This window comes from Podarcis melisellensis (genome assembly GCF_964234715.1).
Source record: "Podarcis melisellensis genome assembly, chromosome: 2".
Classification (NCBI taxonomy): domain Eukaryota; kingdom Metazoa; phylum Chordata; class Lepidosauria; order Squamata; family Lacertidae; genus Podarcis; species Podarcis melisellensis.
Window position 1 is genome coordinate 80,786,469 of NC_138529.1, and position 26,491 is coordinate 80,812,959.

Sequence of the window (26,491 nt, forward strand, 5' to 3'; positions counted from 1 at the left end):
AAGGAACAAATGAGCACTAGCCACAGAGGACGTATCTCTGCATGTACAGATGACAATAATTTAACAACTGCTCATGCTACCTGCATAGCTTGCAGGTGTGGACACTTGCAAGGCAATGGCTTTTAGAAAAACCCCAACCACAGTGTTTCAAAGGCCGAAGTCTGCACACAGGCTTAGACTTTCACTTGGCATGGTAAATACCAGCTGTTACCACATGGGGGTGCACTCGCAAGAACGATTTGTCCTCTGACATGAATGACGAGCTAGAATAATCTCATGATGACTTTTCCAAGTCAAAAGTAAACACAGGGACCCTGCTCTAATCAGAGCTCCCGACAGTTTAATTTTGTTTTGGGGTTGTCGTTTTTTGCAAAAGTCACCTCTTTTTACAGTGGGTGGTAATGACACAGAATGAAGATTGCTCAGCGGCACTCAAGCCCAAGTTAACACTGCTGTAAATTGTTTGACAGTTTAATCCACGTTTAAGAACTACATGTTGTTCTGGCATAGAATTTTACTAACTGACTCTGGGCCACATACCTTCAGTTTTAATCCAAGCAGGGCAGTACCTACCAAGCATACAAGGCTCAGTCCAAGCATTCCAATTCCAAACATTACATTACAGCTATGGTTTTATGACACCTACTGCTAACTCTAATTGGCTTGTAGGTTAGGGCAATATGTCATATAGCACTTCATTAGTTATGAGCCTCTAGCCATTAAGTATGGGAACCATAATAATTTAATGTGGAAAGCTTTGTAGGTGAAAGTGAGTACTATTTTAATCCCTTTTTTATTATCACATTCCTATCCTCTACAAAACAAAACAAAAGTCTGCCTCCAGCTATTTCCCCAAATTTCTTATGCTCAAAAAAAGCCTAATAGCAACATCCTCCACTTTCATTCATGTTTGCGTACAAATTCATTTCAAAACACAGTGGCAAAACTAAGGCGATAGTCTCCATAAATCCGCAAAGGCAAAATGAATCAAGGAATGTTAAGAAACTTCTATAGTTATCAGCTTTGGAAATTCTTCCTTTGAGAATTATTCCTGAGTTTTGGCAGGGGGCTCTGGGGAAGTATTGAGACAGGCAATACTTACGTATTGAGACAGGCAACACTGTGAGTGGGTCAACAGAGCAAGTGGGTCCCACACAAAGAAAGCTCATCATAAAAAGTTTCAGAAGATTCCCTTGTTTGCAAGCACAAAAGGTACAACAACTGGCAATGATACTTTTCCATGCTAAACTGGTACACATAAGGTGAAAGAGCAGCCAGATTGTACACAAACATGTAATCCGCACGTCCAGTTTGTCATAGCACTAAATGCTGATGCCAAAGCGCCTGTAAGGAATATTAAACTGCACTTCTGATATTAACATACTATTCAGAGGCAACACAGTCAAGGGAGGGAAGCCATCTAAGAATTGTACATTCCATCCTTCACCTGTAGCATTGACAGTTCAATCTCTGGCATTTCCAGGTAGAGTTGGGAAAGAATACTGTCTGAAATCCTGGAAGGCTGCTGCAAATCAGTGTAGAGAAAACTGAGATAGATAGCCTCCTGTTCATTACAGGGGATAGGCCTCTGTGGGCATTAATGACTCTGTGGTCAAAACTGTCTTGGAAGCCCTCTTTAGTACTGGACAGAGATTTTTCCTTCTGTTTTGAAGCAATCCTGCTCGATCTCTACCCAACTGGGAGAAAGGAAGCATTCAGAAAGGTGCTACATGAGACCATGGCATCAACAGAAGCATATAAAGAAAGAAGGTTAAAAGTTGGAAAGAAATAATGAGGGGGGAAACCTAGTAAGATAAACCCATGGTTTTCGGGGGGGGGTGTTAAAGACGATGATGCACATGAACGCACCAGGGAGGCCACTAGCCCATCTAGTCCAACATCATCAACTCTGATTGGCAGTAAAAAAACAACAACAAAAAATGGTAAATGACCACTGACAGTTAAGTCCAGTTGCAGACGACTCTGGGGTGGTGGCGCTCATCTCGCTTTACAGGCCAAGGAAGCCGGCATTTGTCCGCAGACAGTTTTCCCGTGTCATGTGGCCAGAATGACTAAGCTGCTTCTGGCGCAACGGAACACCGAAACCAGAACAACACACAGAAACACCATTTTCCTTCACACCGGAGCAGTACCTATTTATCTACTAGCACTTTTGGGGCGTGCTTTCAAACTGCTAGGTTGGCAGGAGCTGGGACCGAGCAACAGGAGCTCACCCCATTGCAGGGATTCGATCCGCTGACCTTCTGATCAAAAAGCCCAAGAGGCTCAGTGGTTTAGACCATAGCGCCACCCGCATCCCTTTGATTGGCAGTAGCTTTCCCAAATTCTCAGGTGGAAAGGTCCTCCCCATTATCTGCTCCCCGATCTTTTAACTGGAGATCGTAGGCTGTTCTTCAGCAAAGCAGGTGTTCCACCACTGACCTATGGCCCTTGGTTTAGGGGGATAAAAATTGAGAGAGAGACTTGCCAAAGTCAGTTGTTATCAGAATTTGGAAGGGTTCATCAGAAGGTTAAGGCAAGAAATTATCTTCAGCATCTCCAAAAATGGCACAGTAGGCCACAGAAGTCCTTCTATGATCAGGACTGTGGGATACAGCAGATTTTCAAAAAAATGCATGTCATAACATTAAATAGACAAGGAAGCCTCTGTGCCACTATATGAAATTACGAAGGACAGCATAATTTACTGGGTGCTGGGGGAAGGGAGAGACAGCTCTCTGGATAAAGCCAAGAGGAAACAGCTTTTAAAAAGGAAGGCATGTTCTATAATCAGTCTAAATGCTCATGGACTCAGTAAGGAGACCAATTTTTTAATGCTGCTTTTTTAAAAAAAGAGAAAGAAGACTGCAGTTTTAAATGGAAAACTACTGAATGTCTAACTTGGGGACTGCACACTAGACCTAAGGAAAATAAACAGTGAACGTTTTCTTTATAGTATAATGATATGAATTTACTTAAACAATTGGAGGAGAAAGAGGATAATGTTTCAGTTAAAACTTTCTTCAGATAAATCATCTGTGAATGAATTTATCACACCATCTGTTGAAAATAAATCATGTACTCCTGAAGGCCACATAGGAAACTATAGTCATAACCTGGGAGTTTTCCCTCCAAATAACATTTTTTCTGATCTTTTATTCTTACTATACCATTTAAAGCACTAGATTTGCAGGGAACATCTGTTTGAACACGTGAGTAAAAAAAAAAGTCACTTGTGTGTGCTATTATGAAAATCTTTCCTGAAAAGTAAGCAAGTTTTAGCCTCTCATCTTAAACATATACACCTATAATTTGTTTGAGTAATGCATTTCCCAACAATTTCTTGATCATAGAAAACACACACAAGAATATGCTGGATTTCAGTTTGAGACAAATTAATAACATGGAAGTGGGACTCTATTTGTTCTCTAGTAGGGTCTTCCTCTGAAGATGGTTTGGAAACTTCAGCTGGCACAGAATTCGGTGATCAGGTTGCTCACTTGGGCAAGAGAGTTTGAGCATATTAAACTGACCCTGGTCCTACTGCACTGGCTGCCAATTACGGTAGTTTCCTGGCCCAATTCAAAGTGCTGGTTTTAACCCATAAATCCTTAAACGGCTCAGGACCACAATACCTCAAGGACCGTCTCCCCCCATGTGAACCAACCCAGACTCTGCTTTCATAAACTGAGGCCCTTCTTCATGTGCCTCCTCCACGAGAGGAGGGTGGCAACAAGAGAATGGGCCTTTTCTGCTCTCCATTTGTGGAATGCTCTCCCCATGGAGGTTCCTCTGGTGCCTTCATTACATACCTTTAGGCACCAGGCGAAAACCTTTCTCTTCAACCAGAATAATTAACATTCTGTGGCTCTTTACGTGTGTTTGTGGGAGGGAGGTTATTGGTTTGTTTGTTTTTATTATGCATTTTGTATTATAGAAATTCAACTGTGAAACTAAATTGTTAAACGAATAGCAAATTGAATTGTTAAATTATAATGATTATGTTGTAGTCAAAATGGAGCTATTAAGAAACAACAGGATACACCACATGCTCAAAGGCACCACAATGGTTGCAGAAGCAGAAAAATATTTGGGGTGGGGGGTGGAAGGGGGCAAATCTTCATCTTTCTTCTGAACTGCGTTGCTAATAAAAGCAGAAGAGGTACTGTCACCAAACTGAAGCAACAGACTGTTTTGGGAAAACTTTCATTTGGGAGAAAGATGAACTCAAAAGAACTGCAATGACTTATAAGACAATCTGAGGTCGTAGATTTGATGGCAACTTCCCTCCAAACATGCAAGTGTAAGAAGTATGGGTGAACTACAAAGAAAAAGTAAGAGGGGAAATCAGTCTATAAAAATGTAGATTCTCTCCATTCTCATTTCCAAAATTTTGTTTTTTTTTATTGTGGTCACTGCATTTTAACTTTCGCCTTCCCATGCTTCCACTTACTTTCCCCCTGATCTTGTCATCTCCATCAAAAATATTTCTTTGATTGCCTAATGGGCCTTGTCAGGCCACTTACCTTTTTTTGCAGAACATTGATTTTTCTTTCTTTGACTTCTAACATGTCTTTCATATCTCGAATTTCTCCAGCCAGAGTTCCCTTTTCTTCTGTGAGGTCTTGCAGTTGTTTGGTTTTTTTATTAAGAAAACTTTCTTTTTCTTCTAAACGTAATCTCAAGGCATCAACCTATAATAAAATATGAACATGTGGGAGTGTTAATAGATTTTAAAAATGCCATTATATTGTGATTAAGTTGTGTTTGTTTGTTTAAAATATTTATAAGACACATTTTAGGCTATGGTTTCCATACAGTGTTACAGGTTGTTGAGCACTTACCATCCTAATCCTGTAGTTCTCTGTGTTTTTTTTATTGGAAAAAAATGTGCAAATCATGTTTGGGAGGGCATAGGGATGAGGGAGAAATGCAATTGACTGCTCCTTTAAAGGCAAACCTGCCTAATACACACTTGTCTGAACAATACATAAACTGAACATAGGTGTCAGGTGGCTGTTGCAGTTGCTCGAGAGTAACCAGGCAGAACTCCAACCTGTGTTTTACAGAGCTTTATTTAGGTGCAAACTATTTACAGTGAAGAGCCCCAAAGCTCATGTCTGGCTCAATCGCTAGCAGAATCCAGGAATGGTCTTTTGTTGGACCTCCCCCAACATAAGAGTTTAGTTACCCCCAACCTTCTCCTTCCCTCTTTGTGCCCTAAGCTACTGCGCAGGATGGGCGATGGCAAGAGTGTGTTTCCCTCCTGTCCGGCTTGCTCAGGAGCGGTGTTAAAGCACCCACCAGCATCCTCTGGTCCTTGCACCTCTTCCCCACTGGAGGTGGGGTTTTCCTCCTCCCCGGAAGAGGAACTGCTTTGCAAGATTTTTGGAGGCTCCCTGTAACACAACTGCCCTTCTATTTCTCGCCTCTGAACCGATGGCAGTTCCCTGACAATAGGCATCCTTCAAAATTCACACTTCTCTGAATTTTGCAGTGCAGTTCTCCCAAGATCACCCAGTGAGCTTTTAGACGAAGTGGGGATTTAAACCCTAGTCCAACACTCTAACTCAACTGCAATATGTGAGGTGGGTGTAACTATATCACTGCTCTCTCGGTTGCAATGATTGTGCAGGGGCAACAGTGAAACAATCACCAGGTCTCACCCTGCCCCTTCCCAGTCCTGTTAAGTGTCAACATTTCTGCAGCTAGGAGGGCAGCACTATTGCAGCACCCCGATTGCACATGCCACAGCTGTCCTAACTACATATTAATACTACCTTGATCTTTTAAAACACAGAAAAGCACAATCACATTAATTATTGCTTATTGGTTTGAAAGCAGCATATTTCAAGGGATGGAGGAGATGTGTGAAGCCTTATTTATTCCATGTTCCGTTCTGAGTTTTGTGATGCTAAACTTGCTCTGAACAAAAAGCTCTCCAAATCTATTTCTGAAAGTCAATTTGGGACTAATTTGGATGATCTATTAGATCTCATGATGCATGTTTCTTCCTGTTCTTGAAATGGTTGAGTTCATTTCCTCATACACTGGGGGAGAGATGTACACTGAGTTCAATGACATTTAGATATTTTCTTTTTATTACATGATTCTGGATAAGAATATCATCAGCATCATCTGTGAATAAAAATTAATGCTTCATTATTATGAGAACAGGCAAGTGTTCATATGAAACAATATTAGAAAATTGATATGTGCCACCTATAAATATAAGACCATTTATTTTAATAGTTCTTGTACAAAAGAACAAAAACCCAACTTTCAAAGGCTTTTAAAAATATATATTTTCAATTGCCCATCAGGGTGACTGTGTGCTGGGAAAAGCCTCATATATTTCTCCTTTCCCTCTTCTTTGTAGGGTAGCACTTCACAGAGATTTCCAAGCACGGTTACCAGATCTCAACCAGAAAATATTTTATTTATTTTTATTTAAATGATTTTACAATACTATTCATATAATTTCACAGTAAAGCAGTAAAAAGAGCATTCAAATAAAAAAAAATCAAGTCAATCAATCAACAAGACAGCAGGAGAATCACCACAGTCCACAGAACTAGGGAGAAATGGCATCCAAAATAAAAATATGAAAGAAAAGAACACAGAGATTTCCAAAAAAACAACAAGGCAGAGTGTGAGATGACCACAGAGAAGGCATGGCTCCCAGTAGAGCCTAATCCGGTCATTACATAAGATGGAGCCTGGAGCAGGACTGCTGGAAAAGATCTTAAATCCTGCAGGGAGGGTCTGCATGGGGGTAAACTTACTGCCTAAGATAATCAAGATCCCGAGTTATTTAGGACTATAAAGGTCAAAACAAGCACTCTGAATTGGACCTAGAAGCAAACTGGCTGGTATCTGTCACTTTCAAAGCTCCGCAATGAGAAGGATTTGAGTTTTGCTCCACAGGAGATACAAGAGCAGAGTGGGTACGAGTCCAACAAGGCAGGAGGTGGCAGGAATGGCAAACATCCCTTCTCTGCAGCCCATCAAAGCTTCTAGAAACAGGCACCTGTCTGCAGACTCAGCCTGGAAATACCATACAGCAAGCTAAAAAAAGTGTGCTAGAAGACAGCAAATGTTCAGGCCGAAGTGATCTTATTCATGCCAGCTACATGTTCTGGTATTCAGAGAATAACCATGACAGTAAAATAAGTCCTAATTTCTCATTATTTTTGAATACTATCACTTGGGGGTTAAAACTGTTTGTATTCTAAGCACGCTAGATTTAGCCATTAAGGCTACCATCTTTTGATGAGATCCATCTTATAACTATTATTAAAAACCTCAAATTTGTTAAGTTTTTATATTATTGAGCATTTTTTCACTGATAAAAGGTAAAGGTAAAGGCACCCCTGACCATTAGGTCCAGTCGTGGCCGACTCTGGGGTTGCGGTGCTCATCTCGCTTTATTGGCCGAGGGAGCCGGCGTACAGCTTCCGGGTCATGTGGCCAGCATGACTAAGCCGCTTCTGGCGAACCAGAGCAGCGCACAGAAACGCTGTTTACCTTCCCGCCGGAGCGGTACCTATTTATCTATTTGCATTTGATGTGCTTTCGAACTGCTAGGTTGGCAGGAGCAGGGACCAAGCAACAGGAGCTCACCCTGTCACGGGGATTCGAACCGCCGACCTTCTGATTGACAAGTCCTAGGCTCTGCGGTTTAACCCACAGCGCCACCCGCGTCCCCTCCTCCCCCCACTAATACACCATTGCTAAAGGTATCCAAATCTTCCTATCTTCTCTCATGGGAAGGAAGGCCCACTTCTCTTTACTGCCTGCAAGCCCAAATGGGACTGAAGTTGGAGCAGCAGTTGATTTTTAAGCACACATTCCCCCAGCTATAGTCCAGCATTTGCTTGCTTTATTTTCCCACCTGTAAGCAGTACTAGCTCTGTTGCACAGCTGCCTTCCTAAAACACTACGGAGCATGAGTCGTCCTGGTTGAAAACAGGCAGAGCGATGAGTATGGCAATACCACTAGGGAACAACTAGTCTGCACACACACTCTGGTGTGTGGTCTTGTGCGTGCAGACATGTTCTTCAAGGGACATATGAGATGTGGAATGCTGGTTGTTCTCCCTGCCTGCAATTTCCCTTGCAGCTTTAGGCAATAATGGAGTGGGGTAGAGGGAATGGCTTTCCCAGCAACCAAACTCCCTTTGCCTGAACTGTATCCATCCACTTCCAATATGGGCATCAGCTATGTACTAAGCAAGCATTACGTCATTTCTTAATTCATCACTGGCCATGCAGATGTGTCAACTGAAAAGCGGCTCAGAGTGACATTCTTCACTTTGCTAAAGCTCGATGCAATAATATTGTTAGTTTCCTCCTTCTTTTTTTAAAAAAAGAAAGAATCACACATATTTCAGTAAGACGCACAAGAAGAATTCAATGCAGTAGGTTACGAAAAGCACCTGGCACACTTTTCACACAAAATAAAAGTTAAGTACTGTATGGAAAAGCTGTTTGGCGCATTGGCTTCTTCTTTTAGAATTCTTGCCTATTTAACGCACAAGGAGAGAATAAGAATGCATGAGGAATTTGATCTTGGTACATTCCAGTTATGAACTGAACCGATCCACACCTTCTGGACTAATGTGCAGGGTGGAACTCAGTTATCCACCAGCTTTCACACTTTCCAAAAGCTCTGGCACAGTTCTTGGCTCAAAAAGCAAGCTTTAAAACTCACGCTTTTAAAGAAATGCAAGTTTTTAATCCTCATTCAAATTAAGAATTTCTATACAGATTTTTGTTTTTGTTTTTTTAGGAAATTAAATTTTCTCCTCAAGCTGCTATTAGTTAAGGATGGGAGAAAAGACAGGTAATCATACATCATACTTAAAAAGAAACCCCAATCCATCTTGTGCCAAGGTTGATTTTAAGCAAAAATGATAGGCTTTTTTATTGCTCCCGGATAGTCAGAAAGAGAGAGAGTGCTCCTACATCAGAAACCATCTTGTCTGCGATTCCTAGAAGGCCTTGCATGCCTTTTTTCTCCTGAACTGGGAGGGCGGAGTTCCTGACTGACTCCAGCTACAAAAGCTGAGGCTACTGAGGTGATGTTTAGGGAGTTTGTGGGGTGGCATTGTTGCTATATCCACACAGTGATCAACTCCCGCCCGGGAACCAATGTCCCCACTGTGGAAGGACGTATGGATCCAAAATTGGCCTCCACAGTCACTTACAGACTCATTGTTAAAACCATGTTTATGAAAGCCAATCTTACTCGGCTACAAGTGATCGCCAAAGATTGTTGCTATTACTGATACTAATTTTTTGCATCTTTATTTTTATATCTTATTATGATTTATGTTGAAATAGTTCAATTTGGTTGTATACTTTTTGATATGTTTATGATTATTTCTGTTAAGTTTGTAATGATGTATTTTTTAATGTTGTAAGCCGCCCTGAGCATGGTTTTAACTATAGAAAGCATACAAATACAATGATGAATGATGAATAATGAATGTACATCAGAGAGAGAGAGAGAGATCTGGTGTCAGATTGCTCCCTTATTGCCACTTCAGAAACCTCTTATCCTCTGGCCCAATCAATGTCAGAGCTCTGACGTCAGCAGAGCTGAAAAGGGGACTGTTAGGACTATTAATTGGAAGACTAGGCACAGATTTTGACCAGTTCAGGAACAGGTCTAATCCTAAAACATACCTCCCATTGTTTCCAAAAGAAGGGAAGAGCCATTTTGAATAGTTCTACTAAATTCCTTAAAGTTTCCGCAGAGTCTCATAGAACCAATCTTTTCCTTCCCCATTTTTCACCCCTTTAATGAAAACTCATTCAGATAACCTCATCCTAGGGTCTGTATTGCTATGGCAAACAATAGTGGGGATAGTGGAGTACTTCCAAGACAATTAAAAGTTTCAGAGTTGCTCTTTTTACCAAATCATAAGCCATGGGTTTTGCATATATCATTTTGATACATGCAACAAACTCTCCCCCTAGATCAAATGTATATAATACTTGAAACAGATAGTTCCACTTCATATGATCGACTGCTTTTTCCACATCCAAAGTAAAGCTCCATGTAGGCGTTCTGATTCTAAATGGAGTATATTAAATAGCTTAGATCAATAGGTATGTGTATGGAATTTTATACCTTCAATAAATCTTTAACAATATATCTGCCTAATATCTTGTTTCATCTTTCGGTCTAGATGATAGTCCATATCTTAAAATCCTGGTAAAGGAGGGTAACTAGCTTAATAAATCTTTCCCTTGTTTATGAACAACAATAATTTCTGCTATTTCCCAAGATCTTGGAAAGGTATGCTTTTATTGTACATTACTTCGTTCAACATGCTTAACAAAAACAAGCATAAAGAATTTAAAATATATATTCTCATGTTCCCCTGAAATTCTATGCACATCTAGGACCTTCTTATTCTTCAATTCCTTTACTCAACCTAACTGAAGATGTGAGGAAACGTAACCTGTCTTTGATCTTTTCGTCTGCTGAGATGTCAAAGGTGTAGAGCTTATTATAGAATTCTCGAAAGATTTTGCTATTTCTTTTGGGAAAGTTACCAAGTAGAAAAGATCTGGACGCCATCTGAGTGAACCCCTGTGTAAAGCAGTTTATTCAAAATCTGGCAGATATACAAAGGCAAACAAGTCCAGGATTTCCCCTGCATACAGGTATTTACTGTAATGAAGAAATTGGGGGGGGGGGATTGAGAATATTCAGATCTGGAAAGAGTATGACTTAATAGAACTCAGGAGACTACTACAATATGGTCTACTAAGAAGCTGTAGATAAATCAATGAAGAAGTAGATATCCAATCTATTCCTATATTTCAATATTTGCAAGTTAAACAGATAATTACTAAACTGTTAGTATAATATGGCTCATTGAGGAATTGTACCAAATTTGAAATGATAATCTCCAACAGCCTAATGCTAATCTCCAATAGCCTAAACAAGTAAACTTTAAATCAAATGTATAAAACATGATAAGTAGTAGGCTGATTTCCCATAAGGAATTCTAATGAAATAGGAAGATGATTTCAGGAAAAATGTTTCACAGGACACATGGAATTATATTTCTCAATCCACACCATGTATGAACTGAAAAGTGTATGTGTGTGTAAAACACACATACACACAAGAGCATACACAAAGAGACATATTTGGTACCGCACAGGCTTAGTCAGATGTAAAAAGGTAAAGGACCCCTGGACAGTTAAGTCCAATCAAAGGCGACTATGGGGTGTGGTGCTCATCTCGCCAAGGGAGCTGGTATTTGTCCACAGACAGCTTTCCAGGTCATGTGGCCAACATGGCTAAACCACTTCTGGCACAACAGGACACCATGACGAGTGCCAGAGCACACGAAAACGCTGTTTACCTTCCCACCACAGTGGTACCTATTTATCTTCTTGCACTGGTATTATTTCAAACTGCTAGGTTGACAGAGCAACGGGAACTCACCCCGTCACGTGGATTCGAACCGCTGACCTTCCAGTTGGCAAGCTCAAGAGGCTCAGTGGTTTAGACCACAGCGCCACCCGCTGTACAGCCATATGGTTGATGATTAAAGAGATGCATTTCTAATGGTGCCACTATTTATCATATTTTGAGGTTGCATTGAAAACTGGTTTTCACAACTGAAATTAGAAGAATCACTAGCAGCGACTTACCGACAGATCCACTTATTATTATAAGAACATAAGAAAGAAGAGTCCTCCTGCTGGATCAAGCCAAAGCCCCTATCTAGTCCAGCACTTTGTTCTCGCAGTGGCCAACCAGATGCACATGGGACACCTCCATGGAGAACCTGAGTGCAGCAGCACTATCTCTATGTGCAGTTCCCAGCAACTGGCATTCAGAGCCATACTGCCTTTGATACTGGGGGCATAACATAGTCACCATACCTAGCAGATCCCGATAGCTTTATTCTCCCTGAATTTGTCTAAGCCTTTTTTAACCCAAGTTGGTAGCCATCACTATATCCTGTGAGAGTAAATTTTGTAGGTCCGCTTACCCACTTTTATCGATGTGGCAGCATTGTGGGGTGGCCAGCGCTTCCCCACCCCACCTGACGGTGCAGAGCTGCGTGTTGGGGACTGTTCCTTGCCAGAGCACGAGCTTCTGGCTTGAAAACCTGCCTCATGTCAGTCTGCTGAATTGGCCAGTGGCAGCCTGGCGTGGAGGGCCGGGCCGTCCAGGAGCGGTCCTGGGGGAACAATCAGACTTCCCTCAGGTCCACTCCTGGGGGATTTAAATCAGCCTACGGCAGTCCCCACCACCCAGCTCTTCTTTGTCAGATCATCCCACACACCCACTCCTGTAATTTTGCATTTACTCATTGAATTGACCTTGCTATGGCTGCAGTGGTCGCTGTATTTTGGGGGGACAGGTAGGAATTTGCCTACCAGGTGAACTGGCTATGACCTGGAGATTTTGCTTACCTTGTAGCAATTGTCACAACTTTGGCGGTTTAAGCACTGAGTAACCTTAGTCTTGGTTGGAGGATGTTGTACCCTCGCTTTCCCCTCCACAAATAGGATGTCCCATTAAAGGAATCCATGATGGAGTTGCTTCTGTCCATTAGCCCAGACGAGGGGCTGGACCTCAATGCTCCTAAAGGCAGCATCCCTGTGGGGATCGCCCTATTTGAAGAAAGTCTTAGGAATCCCCACTGCCGGGTCGACCCTAATGTCATTCCCGGCAGATGGACCAGAAATAAATACCAAATCACTTCATCTGTAGTCAATAAAGTTGTGGCCTGACTTGATCCCTTTCTACTGTGTGGCCTCGTTTATTTGGTAGCTCATCTGAAAGGGGGGGGTGGCCTGGACCTGCAATTTAAAAATGTGATGTGTAAAGAAATGCTTTGTTCTGTCTGCCCTGAACTATCTAGCATTTAGCTTCATTATATAGCCCCGAGTTCTAATATTATGAGGGGGGGGGGAGTTTTCCCTGTCCATTTTCTTCATACCATGAGTAATCTTACACACCTCTATCATGCCCACCATTTGCCTTTTTTCCTAAACTATAAATCCTGAACTGTTGTAACTTTTCTTTATAGGAAGGTTGCTATTTCCTTTTCCCAGACTTTTCCCAGTTCTGCATTATCCTTTTTGAGGTGCGGTGACCAGAACTACACACAGTATTTCAAGTGTAATTTCAACACAGATTCGTATAACAGCACAATGATACTGACAGTTTTATTTACAATCCCTATCAAAATGACGCTTGAAAGTCCCATGGACTGCAAGAAGATCAAACCTATCCATTCTGAAGGAAATCAGCCCTGAGTGCTCACTGGAAGGACAGATCCTGAAGCTGAGGCTCCAATACTTGGGCCACCTCATGAGAAGAGAAGACTCCCTGGAAAAGACCCTGATGTTGGGAAAGATGGAGGGCACAAGGAGAAGGGGATGACAGAGGATGAGATGGTTGGACAGTGTTCTCAAAGCTACCAGAATGAGTATGACCAAACTGCGGGAGGCAGTGGAAGACAGGAGTGCTTTGCGTGCTCTGGTCCATGGGGTCACGAAGAGTCGGACACGACTAAACAACAACAATCCTAATGACCCCTAACTTGGAATCCATTTTTTTCACAGCTGCCATATACTGACTCAACATCTGTATCAAACTATCTACCATGGTCTCAAGCAGTGCTATTTTTCAAGAAAAAGAGGTGTCGGAACGCACCATGAATGCCTGATTTGTTCTCAATGGTGCCCACCTGAGAGGTACCGGAACTAAGTTCCAGCTGGAAAAAAAAGCCTTTGCTTCCAAGTCTTTTTCTTGATCAGTCTCTTCCAGTTCAGACTTCATTAGTATATATGTTAAACTAGGAAATTTTAGCCCCCGCTAAAATACTGCATTGGGCTAAATCCCACAATTCATATAGAATGGCCCTTCAGCAGCTGGCTAGAAGAGGAAGCTATAAATCTGTTGATCCAACCAGTCTTTACCTCCAGAGGCTACTCATGCTGTTTAGTCTGAACTCATTGTGTCTCTGGTAAATAGCAAGTTGATTCAAGTCAATGCACTGCTGTACCCACCTGATCTTATCAAAGGATAGCAGAGGAATTTCTTTGGCTCACATTTTAATGTGAATGCACCCAATTTGCACGTCCCAAACCAAATCAAAATGTAGGTGTCCACCAAAACATGCACATTTCTGAACACTGCAACACAGTTCTTTAGTGGAAAAAATGTGTGCAAAGAAGAAGAAACAGATTTGCATAAGCTATGTATGCAAGCTAATATGTACAGATGCAAATACTATAATTTAAATGGAAATACAATTGCATCTCAGCATAGGAAGGAAGCCTGTGATCAGAGGTGTGCCTGCTCAGTCTGCATTCCAGGTGTTGGCTGTTGATGGGCAACTTCCAGACCCTTTCTGCTCTCTCTTCTTACAGTTCTTTCAGCTGCCCTTGGTTGGGCCAGACAGCCCCATCAAACAAAGGACTCCCTTCATTTACAGGACTGTCCTCTGTAAATTAGGATATATGGGGCCCCTATTCATCTCATATATACATAAAATATTATACATAAAATTATACAAAGTATTTTAACAGGGTTTTTTTAAAATTAAAAAAACCCTTATTGCTCAGCACTTTTATTATTTTAGGTCTCTTCATTTCATCTAAGGAGCTCTTGCAATTTGACTTAGTGTGTCATCCAAACATGGTTTGTGGTTATGCTCTGTCCTAGCTAGCCATGAGCTGCAGCCAAGAACAATTTTTAATAATATGTTTCCATGCTAGGGAAGTAGAAATTGCATTTTGGTGTAATTTTATCTTTAATATAGAAGTGCTATTTCTGTTGTTTTTTTTAATATGGTACCTCCTGATCTTAAACACTATGAAGTAAATTGCAAAAGGGCAATTTACTTTGAGTAAGAGGCAATGGATCGTTGCAACATTCCACCTGAAGAATTTACTCTCTGCATCATTCAATATACAATATAGCACTAGAAAAGCAAAGCAAAATATCTTCTGATTTTTAAGAGTAACATATTGAGCACTGAAAAATTTGAAGTATTCAAATTTACATTTTGGCTTTTTGTACTATTAAGAATAGACGGATTTAAGCCACAACCCCAAAGCCAGAATTTAGTGTTTAATTTACTTCTAGACCCCCTCCCCTCAAAAAAACCCACCTCTGGGAACAGTAACATGTGTTAATACTTGAATATTTTTTTCTTAATAAAACTTCCAACACCAGCTTTACCTCACTGAACTTACCTCACTGTTTTTTATGTTTGCTATAAAACTATAGCTGTCATAATATTTCTTTGAATTACAGCAAAAGGAAGCAGGTCATTCATGAGTCAATGTTATTTCACAATGTAATGATAGTTGTAAATTCAAAATACTCAAAACCAATTTTAAAAACCATCAATCCTGGAAAAGCTCTCATATTTTGAACATTCTGTCTCTAATAATTTTTCAGATTGTTTTTAGAAAAGCAAGTGCCAATAAAAATGGAATTCACTGCCATCTTCTGCCTAAGGCTGTGTTAAGATACACTGAAATCCTATAAACACTTACTTAGAATTAAATCCCGCTGAACCCAGTTGGACTTACTTCTTAGTAAGCACACACAGGATCAAACAATGTATATTACCAAACAAAATTTCTCTCTCTCTTTCTCTCTCCCTCTACACACACACACACACACACACACACACTATTTAAAAATTAGGTGTATCGGTCTCCATCTACAATATAAGCTAATTTATGTTACTTATGCAAAATTTGAACAAGATATTTGAATTAGTTTGCTTCATGCTGCAATCCTGCTGCCACCATGCATGAAGCAACTGGGGCAGCAAGCAGCCTTCGTGGCCATTTGGAAAAGGGAGGAATGGTGTTTGGGCTTCACACGTGGACACACACTGTGCTGACCAGGGACGGTTGTGTTATATGAGGTCATACAAGCCCACACCGCCTCACCTTTGGCGTATTCAGTTTTTGGAGCACCCTCCAGTAAAGTCACTGCAGGACACCGTTTATGACAGTGGCATTCAACTTTTACACAATTAATTGACCTAACTTAGTCAAGTTCATTCATTTCAATGGGTCTACTGTGAGTAAAACGTAGCTGAAGGGTAGGGTAGGAATTTTTTGCCTATCAGATGACTGTCCTTGGAGGTGGGGTTTTTTGCCTACTCTGTACAGATTTGGTAGTGGGTTCAGTTAGCAGGGGAAAACCTTTAGAAAGGTTAATTGGACACACTGGGCTGTGGAAGTTATGAGGTAGTTATGGTCTGCTGAGCACATTCCTTTAAGGGTGAAGACTTGCCTTCGGGGCTATGGGACTCTCCAGCATGGTAGAGAGCTGCTTTGGAGCTAACCTGTAATAACTGTCCAGAGCTGTAGGGCCCCAAAAGGCTGGTGAAGCAGGTAGGCCTCCTTACTTACCTGAAATGGTGGGGCTGAAGGCCTTGGCAAGGTTGGTTTACCTACTGTTCATTCTGCACAATCAATCAGTATCCTACACCAATGTCTCCCACTGCAGACCTGCTGTGTTCAAGTAAATAAATGTGACCCAGTTCACCCAATCTTGTGCCTGGCCTCTTTATTTCTGTGTGGTCGCAATATTCAAACAAATAATATTGTCAATAGTCTACATCCCCACCCCCACTACAGCACAAACTTCAGTCTAAAACATTGTTTCATCAGACATATTAGGGATAGGCAAGCTATCCTAAAGCACTTTCTAATTTACTAGTAATCAGAGCCCCATTTTCAATTGTTGCATAAGTGTAAAAAATTGTCAAGACTAGCCACGCACTATGTTGGCAACTTCTGTTCCCAAGTATTATTATTTTTTGCAGAATTTTCTACACAGAATGGCAGACCTGATGCAGAGTCATGCTTAATTTCAAAGTTACAATATTAGAGAAGAAGCCTTTCAAATCAGGAGATGGTTTCATAAACAATTGCTAACTTTTTTTCACCTGAGAACCTCTGCCTTGATCAGCAATGGAACAAGCAGAAAACTAGCCAGTGAAACTGTTCCAGGCAGGCAACGAGGACAGCTTCAACTCCAACATTTCTTCGTGGCAGGTAATTATTTAAGGCAAAGGAACCTAGCTAAAGCGGGAACCTTAATGAAAATATTACTAGCCTGTTGATTTTTACAAATATCAAATATCAAAGGTCTCTTCCCATTATAACTACTACTAATGACTCCTTTGTTAAGAAGAAGCAGAAATGCAAATTTATTGTACTATTTCTATTAGCTATCTTGGCTAATATGGGTTCCACTTTGGTGCAATAGCTCCTCAGAAGCCAAATGTGCCACTCCAAATTGTCAGTTTATCCGTCCTTCCCACATCCAGCATGGACCCTTCCTTAATTTTCCTAACTGGAGCCAGTCCAAATATTTGTCTAATCCTGTAATGTGGGGCAATCTAGGGGCCATATTTTTGATCCAAAGTTAACAATGGAATCTGGGGGCTGGGGAGAGACCACTCTTGGGCACTAATCTTGAAATCACTGTACCAGCACAGCTTCTATTCTCTCCACTGGTCTTTCCCCAGGAGCAGCACAACCCTGCCTACGTTAGCCAGCTAAGAGTAAGAACAATGCAAGAGTTGATGGTAGGGTTTATGCTATCCCCCTCAGGCATAACCTTGTGACTGGAGCCTGTGTTTTTTTTGTATTTTATCATCTTGAAAGAGGCTGTCAGAACACTCAACTGCACCTCATGGGGAAAGATTGGGGGAAGTAGTATAATAGAAGAAAAAGGGCATTCCAGGAAACAGTCTTTGAGCTGATGAATAACATAGCTCTTAGGTTACTGATTCATGTGGCATTAGGACAGGCCTTCAAATGAGTTTATGCTTTTGTTTCATTCCAACACGGCCAACAATCTCTGGTACAAACCTGCCTCTACTTTAGCTATGCACAGCCAGAGTTAGTAGCAGTGCTATGGAACTCATGAATGAGATGAGCAGCTACCATCCTAACAGCATCCGGGGGAAATAGGACGCAATGATGGCACTCTCTCATTTGGCTTCAGCACTTTCATCATTGCCCTGCTGGCCAGCAATCAGTTAAGCACTGATGAAAACACAACTCCCAGCTTGATGTGTAAGCATATACATTTCCCACAGAGAATATAATAAAGATCCTCAGCACCGCAGGATTGACTTCAGCCCTGTTCCAAGACACTGCCAAAAGTGAGGTCAGCAAACAGTTGGAGATGAAGCTCTGAATTTTGCATGAGAGCAATGTGATACGACAATTCAGACCATCACTTGCAATGTCTAAACACACACCCAATCATGTTAATTTCAGGGACATGCTGGAACAAATGTCAGGGCTCAGGATTGTAGAAGCTGCTGACGATGAAAGGAAACAGACACTCTTGACTGTATTTCATTGCCCAATAAAACATTATCATTTGTATCTAATTTCCCAAACATTCATGTACACAAGGGTCATCTTGGGTACTACACTATTTTACAGTACTACGTACCTGTTCCTGGCACTCTTAAAATGCTGGATTCCTAAATGGTGCAGTTATATTGGGGGGTTTTGTGCCAAAGTATAAACTTGGTCTTGTAAATCTGGTGGGGGGACAGGACTACAAACCTCCCAAGTGCTTTTTTTAAGTTTCCAGAGTGTTTTATTGTTCTTATAAAAAACCTTCAGCGTTTTGAGAGCTTTTGTGTGCGTATAGTGAAAGCAGCTTCTACTTGCCAGAAGCAACAGCTTTAACTGGGGAGAACTGGGGAGCCTTGAATAACCTTCCCCCACAAGAGCATCCAATCAATCCTTGATGACATATACTCTGCCCTGAACTGTTTATAAAGATTAACAATATATAGTGTAATAAATTAACACAAAAAATGGTTAAGGGGGGAATGAAATTGAGACTGAGGTTGTAAGTTTATGGGACAAAAGCATGTCCTAGCAACTGCAAATATCAGTGGACTGTTGTACTGGCCAAGGGGAAAACAGAGTCTCCACTATCTTCTACCTTTTGAGACAAGCACATCAAATAACCGTCTTTATGCCAAATTAAAATGTTTCACTCAGCTTTGCAAGCAAGAATATCCAACAAAAATAGGAGAAATTTGAAAGCGCTTTCAAAGATGCTCCCCAGATGCCGACTGCAGGCAGATGGTGAAAACATCCTTGCGCCTGTAGTGAACATAAGCAGTGCATATCTCTATTTCTGCTTCGTTTTAAAGCTAGCCTTCTTGTGATGTTGTGGTCCTTGTACAATACTCTACAGTTATCCCAAAATGAACTCAGCCACTGGCAATATTGTCTACTGATAACAGCTAAACAGCTGCTTCCAACTCGAGATACAAAGGAAAGGCAGCGTCTGGTGCCAGCCAGCTATAAAAACCTGACAGCAAGCTATCCTGAGCAAAAGGTTCTCAAAAGAAGTGAGCTGAAGAAGTGAGCAAGGGTTATCAAAAGATCAGAAATGTTTGCAGCCAAAGAAGTGAATCACTCAGCTGAGATGTGCCAGCTGGATCTTCAGTTTCACAACTGATAAACGTAACAAACTAGCAGGCCTGAAGAAATGGGAACTGACAGGTGAAAATTGTCAAAGATAAACATGAATGGAGAACAGGAAATTGCCAAAGAAAAGAGTCATCCAAAAATACTCTGCTTTTTGAGAACTAAACCTGATGACTTAGTGTGACCATAAGATATATACAGGAAAAAGTACAAAAGTACATAATTTTCCTGCATGCATGCAAGAAAGGTGATAGTTTTGTACTTTGGGCAAAACTCCCAGGTCCTAATCTTTCAGAAAATATTACAAAATCATAGTAAGCTTTTAAAATAGATGTCAGCATTATGTTTATAAACTGAAAAAGCAATTCCAATTTTCCATATAACAGGAAGCAATAGAATGTATTGCTGGCTACCAACGTTTCCTGCATAAACTCCCCACAATCAGCAGCACCTTTTGTTGCTAATGTGTTGCAGAACCAACACACATAATGAGTAGATACATGCCTAGATTCCTAAAAAGAAAACTACTGATGCAAAGGATAAAAAACTAAGAAGCATCAGAGCCTGTCAGAGCTTCTTGATGTGCTGGCCAAGTAAATTGTTGCTGCTTTCGTCTCTCTCTCTCTCTCTCTCTCTCTCTCTCTCTCTTAAAGGAAATTATTACATAACTGATAACGAAGAGTAAGGCTGAGAAGGCCTTCTTCACACATCACACTTTTTCAAGGTGTACAGCCAATATTTTTACGAGTACATTTAAAAATTAAAGGGTGGCATTAGGCAAGTAAGAGCACTTCTGCTTATACAAGGAAGGCAGGGCAATTTATTTTCACGGATCTCCCCTACCAATTCCAACCTCAGGAACTATGTTTTCAGGGTCATGGCTTATAGAGAATAAGTGAAAGTCAGATGTCCAGCCTTGTATGACTCCCACTTGCCTAATGCCACCATTGGATACAACCCAGAATACTTAATGTAGCAATTGTTTTTATATGAAAACAACATGTATCATAGATACTATTATCAGGGATTCAGAATTGGCTGCTGAAGGTACAGCAAATGTCAAACCTGGGTTTCTTGCACCCCACATGCATCCTTCATGCCATGTACGTGGCCCAACAATGGCTATGATCCTCTTCCACCGTCAAAGCATTATGCTTCAGATGACCAGTTGCTGGGAGTTGCAAGTCAGCAGGTTGCTGTTGTGCTCATGTCCAATTTGCAAGCATCCCACAGGCATATGTTTGGCCAATGGGGGGAAAGGATGTTGGACTTGATAGACCACTGGCCTGATCCATTTATTTAGGTTATTTATAATACCACTTCATATTTCCAAGAAAATCTCTAAGTGGTTTATTATATCCTAAAACCTTTACACAGAAATGTGAACATATGAATGAGTAATGCAGATTCCTGGATGTGTAGTACATGGGTAGGCAAACTAAGGCCCGGGGGTCAGATCCAGCCCAATTGCCTTCTAAATCCAGCCAGCGGATGGTCCAGGAATCAGTGTGTTTTTACAAGAGTAGAATGTGTCCTTTTATTTAAAATGCATCTCTGGGTTATTTGTGGGGCATAGGATTTTTTATTTTTTGTCCTGAAATATAGTCTGGCCCCCCACAAGGTCTGAGGGACAGTGGACCGCCCCCCTACTGAAAAAAGTTTGCTGACCCCTGATGTAGTATATCAAGAGATCTATACGACATTGAAGGGTCTGTTAGGAGGTTTGATTGACACATAATACCTGGGGGGGGGTACTTCTTCTTTTTGCCCTTTAAGCCTCTTTTTGTTGCGGTCACCATGCAGGTGTTAACAAAAACCCTTGTGGCTGAGCAAAGGAATATCCCTTCAAGGGGGTGATACCTATGCTGTCCCAACAAAATATCAAACGAGATTAATCAAGGAGGATCTTGCTGCAAGAGCAGAATCATACAAGCTACAGCAAGAGAGGAAGATCCGTGACTGAGAACATAGCTCTCTATCCACTGCATTAGAATGGCTCCACTCCATAGTGGACTTACTGCATAGTGGTTTCAACCATGAGAGGGAGAAGTAGGAATGGTATGAAGGCACATAATGCAGCAACTATGCTGATTCTAGGCAGTTGTGGGTCCAGACACTTACTGGAAAATTTAAGAACCTTGTGTATGCCACCTTTCATGATGGAAGAAAGCTGGGTATTAATGAAAAGAATGAAGTAGTTAGTTTAAAAATATGAACCATCTGAAAGTGCCATCCGATGAAACTAAGAGAGAAATTTGGAAGAGTTTCACCGATACTACTTTGTTTTTTCACCTTCTGTCCAATACCAATGTGTTACTAGATAACTTATTGAATTAGTACAGTACGGCATTTTACATATGGCTGCCCCACATTATGCAACCTACGTCTGCTCACTTAAACTCTGAGCCTGAATTCTATATTTGACAGAAATATGATACTATAATGAGGTGTTCTCATTATTTAATTAAAAGCTCCATTTTGAGTAAAGGTTACCTAATTAGGTCATTTCTCAGCAGTGTAATGGCTGCGAAGGCATTCAGTTAATCAATTGTGGGTCCTAAATAATTCAAAATACAGAAAGTGGATTGTCCATGTTATCTTTCTCCAACTGGTATGATGCAAAATCAGATGGTAAAATAACTAATTGCTTTCCCCCCTGGAGTTACTACCTCACAAAAAGTAAAATTGCAGTGTTTTTCATACCATGCAAGCACAATATAAATGCCAAGCTTGTGCTCTTAGGAAATTGCACTAGTTCTAGAAAAATATCCTGCTGCACTTGTCTCTAAGAAGTAGCAACTGATGTTTAGTTCCAAACCCATTAAGGAAAAGGCACACTTGAAAATAAGACATGGGCCAGGAATCATTATGTTCTTCCAGAACACTCCAATATTCCTCAATAAAATCTACTGACACGTAAAAGAATGTAGATAGTATCACACAAGTAAGATTATGAGTTTTTCCACATGCCATGATAGCATATGTAAATATGCTATCGGTGCTAAGGCAGAAATTCTTCTCTTGGCCTTCTTGTCTATGGCTGGATACAAGGAATGACAACTGTCACTCACATGGATACCATCTATCTACACCAGCAGTTATCAGATCTTGACTACCGCAGTAAGTTCTGCAGCTTGGAAGAAAGTCTCACTGTATTCAATCAGGCTTGCTCACAAGAAAATCTGAATACAATTGCAGCGTTAAGAATAGAATTGCTGTTTAAATATATACAGTGGTACCTCGGGTTAAGAATTTGATTCGTTCTGGAGGTCTGTTCTTAACCTGAAACTGTTCTTAACCTGAAGCACCACTTTAGCTAATGGGGCTTCCTGCTGCTGCCGCGCCGCCAGAGCATGATTTCTGTTCTCACCCTGAAGCAAAGTTCTAAACCCAAGGAACTATTTATGGGTTAGTGGAGTCTGTAACCTGAAGCGTATGTAACCCGAGGTACCGCTGTATGTACTTTTTACACTTTAACCTGCAGAGCAATGTATCAACGAATGTATTCATTTTAAGGGTTATATTTTTCCTGAGGAAAAAATCAGAAGCAAATTTAGCACTTGGTCCATCCTCCCTCAACCCCATCATCAAACCATGTTTGTTTTACACATTAAAAAAAATAAAAAATCAGCTTCTGATCCATAGCCAGTTTTGTGGTGTGTTTATATGCTGCGAATGTCTGTGGCCATAAAATTATTGAACATTATATATTTACCAGCTGCTTTCTTCTTTTTAAATTAGCGCAGTTTGAAAAAGAAAACACTTTTCCCAAATATAAAATAAAACCTTGCCCAAAGCAGCTTGGGCATGTTGCAAGGCTGACTGGAGCAAGAGTCCATGAAGAAAAACTACATAACTCTTTTCTCTATGGTCCTTGGCCAGCTCAGATTCAAGCTCCCTGAGCTGCACAGAAAAGATATGGGCATCTTAGTAAGAGAGATTTTGAACTGGCAAAGAACAGAAAAGAAAAGAGTTAACACATTCTTCCTCCACACAGATTACAAAGGATGCTCTGGGTTAAAACAAACCAAAACAAAACTAGAAACATTTATTTTTTGTCATTGTTGGTTTAGTGATATGGTCCTCAAATCTTTTACCCTCCCTTCCTCCCTTATTGTCTGCATGTATTTTGTATGGCTGCTAGGTGCAAAAGTGTGTTCATTTCTGTTTTCCTTGGGCAAAACCTCCATTTTCTGAAGGAAGTCTTCTTACCTCTAACCGTTTCCTTGACAATGCTCATTAACCACAATGGCATCCTCGTGGACTTTGTGGTGTCTTTCCATATCTGCACTATAATTTCTAGTTGAGTTTCTATTATTGTGAATAATCTCCAACCTTTCTACAAATATTTGTATTTGACTTTCTTGACATTCCCTTTCAAAATGGGATTCAAAATGGCCTTAACGGATTGGAGAACTGGGCCCAAACTAGCAAAACAAATTTTAATAGGGACACATGTAAGGTTCGGCACTTAGGCAGGAAGAACCAGCTGTACAAATATAAGGCGGGAGACATCTGACTGGCCAGTAGTACATATGAAAAGGATCTAGGGGCAGGGCTTTTTTTATTTAAAAAATGTTTATTTTCGTACTCATATTGAAATACTGTCCCTCAACTTAGATTCACAAAATGTTTAAGGGTATGCGTACCCCTGCATCCCCCCAGAAAAAAGCACTGTCTAGGGGTCTTAGTAGATGACAAGGTCAACATGAGTCTACAGTATGATGCAGCAGCATAAAAAGCTAATGCTGTTCTGTGGCTGCATTCACAGAAGTAAAGGTAAAGGTAAAGGACCCCTGGATCGTTAGGTCCAGTCAAAATAGACTATGAGGCGCTCACGCTTTCAGGTCAAGAGAGCTGGTGTTTGTCCACAGACAGCTTTCCAGGTCATGTGGCCAGCATGACTAAACCGTTTTTGGCACACAGAGCACTGTGACAAATGCCAAAGTGCATAGAAATGCTGTTTACCTTCCCGCCACAGTGGTACCTATTTATGTACTCACCCTGGTATGCTCTCAAACTGCTAGGTTGGCATGAGCTGGGACAAAGCAACGGGAACTCACCCCATCATGTGAATTTGAACAGCCGATCTTACAACTGGCAAGCCCCAGAGGGTCAGTGGTTTAGACCACAGCAACATCCACGTCCCCGCTATCCGCAGAAGTATAGTGTCCTGATCAGGGGACGTAAGATGTAACTCCAGTGCCATGAATCTGAATAGTCATCTCCCCAAACTACCCTTTGGTACTGTGCCAGCTTATAACTACCCTTATAACACCCCATTTATGTAGCCAGTACAGGAGGGTACCATAGACAATGACATCAAAGACACTTAGAAGTTCGATGAGAACCAACATGGTCACATGTCTTACTCCTAGTATAGGTCATCCATTAGGGTAACAACGGTGGTATCCATGCCACAACTGGGTCTAAAACCCATTGAAATGGGTCTGATATACCACAAGAGTTGTATACATCTTTCTATAGAACTAGTAGTGTTACACTCCTTAACTGATTTATATACAGATAAATATAAGTATGAATGACTCTATGCAGCACTGTGGAAATAATCAGGAGACAAATTATTTACAGCAGGAGTAAATGCAATGTGAAGGCAGATTTACTAAAATGGTGACATAAAAGACCCTGGATATGAAAACTTATTTCCCAGTCACTGACAGGTGACATTAACGCAAGAGTCTTATAAATCTGCCAATAAAGTAATGTTGAATATATAAAAACAAAACAAATACCATTCCTGTTCTGTTTTCCTTTTCATGGAAAGCATTCTCAGAATAATCTTTTTTCCAGACACAGATTACTCTGCACATGGGTGAAATTCAGCTCCTTGCTCTAATCTTTCCAAAAGATTGCAAAACTGAAGGTTCATTTCACAGAACGGGACAATGCTAGCATACAGAAGGAGTCTTAATAGTAAGTCTTCCAGAGATTAACTGCCTGGGGTCCTGCACTATGCAAATTTAATTACATTTATCATCACATACTTAACAGTATCATAATATCATCACAGACTGAAACAGAAAACAGAAGAGCTGTTTTCTGGACTTGATAAAGTTAAAGGTGATATGCTGAGAAGCTGCTAACATTTATGCCTACAAGTAGTCACTTCAGTGGCTTTCACTAAATAAGAGTAGCAGGGATCTAGATTCTAGACATTGGCAAATATCACCCTGCTAACTTAAATTACAGAAAATTGCAATTGGCAGGCTGGAGAATGTGATAAACATGATACAAAATAATTCTTGCAGGAAGAAACACATCTAATAAACAGCAATAAATACTGGTAACCATTAGGCGTCTAGAAAAACCTGGTATTTGAGCTGTGAACCATTAAACCCCCAATCCGCATTAGTTGGCTTAAAAATCCATGTCACCCACTGTTTTTTTACACTTGCACTGCATACATAGGAAAATATCCTAGTTTTCAAAGGATACTCTCTTTGGTCACAAGCCTATGCGAGAACTGTTACTTAGAATCACAGAAGAGTTGGAAAGGACCACCAGGATCCTCTAGTCCAGCCTCCTGGAAGGCAGGAATCTTTTGCCCAACTTGTGCTTCTTATCTTTTTTCCAAGTAAGACAATCAAGACAAAGCTAGCACACTACATCCCATAAATAGCAAAAACAAGACAAAACAAGGAGGGAGAGGCAGCGGTTCTTAGCAGCCCCTGGAGCTGAGATAAGGATGCCCCTGAGCTTCAGTACTAGGCATTCCAGAGCATTGTTTTTCTCCCTGAAATATTCAAAATCAGGTTGCAATATACCATAATGGGCTAAAAGTCTTTCCTCTAATTTTGACAGAAAATTAGTTTTACATGACTTCTGGATTTTCCTTTGAACCATGACGGTGTTCAGCCAAGTGAAACTAATTGTACATTATGTGAAAAGTTCTGGAGACTTTTCTTTGAGTCTTTAGAAACAGATGTTTAATTATGACACTGTAACAAACATCTCTGAATTGCTTAATTTACAACACTTAAAG

At 40.8% G+C, this 26,491-nt stretch overlaps 1 protein-coding gene across 10 annotated transcripts in view; it reads right to left on the reverse strand.

Annotated features, from left to right (window-relative positions):
* ERC2 (ELKS/RAB6-interacting/CAST family member 2) overlaps positions 1–26,491 on the reverse strand; it is a 518,559-nt gene that overhangs the window by 322,259 nt on the left and 169,809 nt on the right. For all 10 annotated transcript variants that reach the window (XR_014165505.1, XR_014165506.1, XR_014165507.1 and 7 more), the window contains one exon: positions 4,527–4,694. Coding sequence is in view for 3 of the 10 variants with exons in the window: in XM_081899985.1 (XP_081756111.1) it covers positions 4,527–4,694 (168 nt within the window). In the remaining 7 variants the exon portion in view is untranslated. The remainder of the gene's footprint in view (positions 1–4,526; positions 4,695–26,491) is intronic.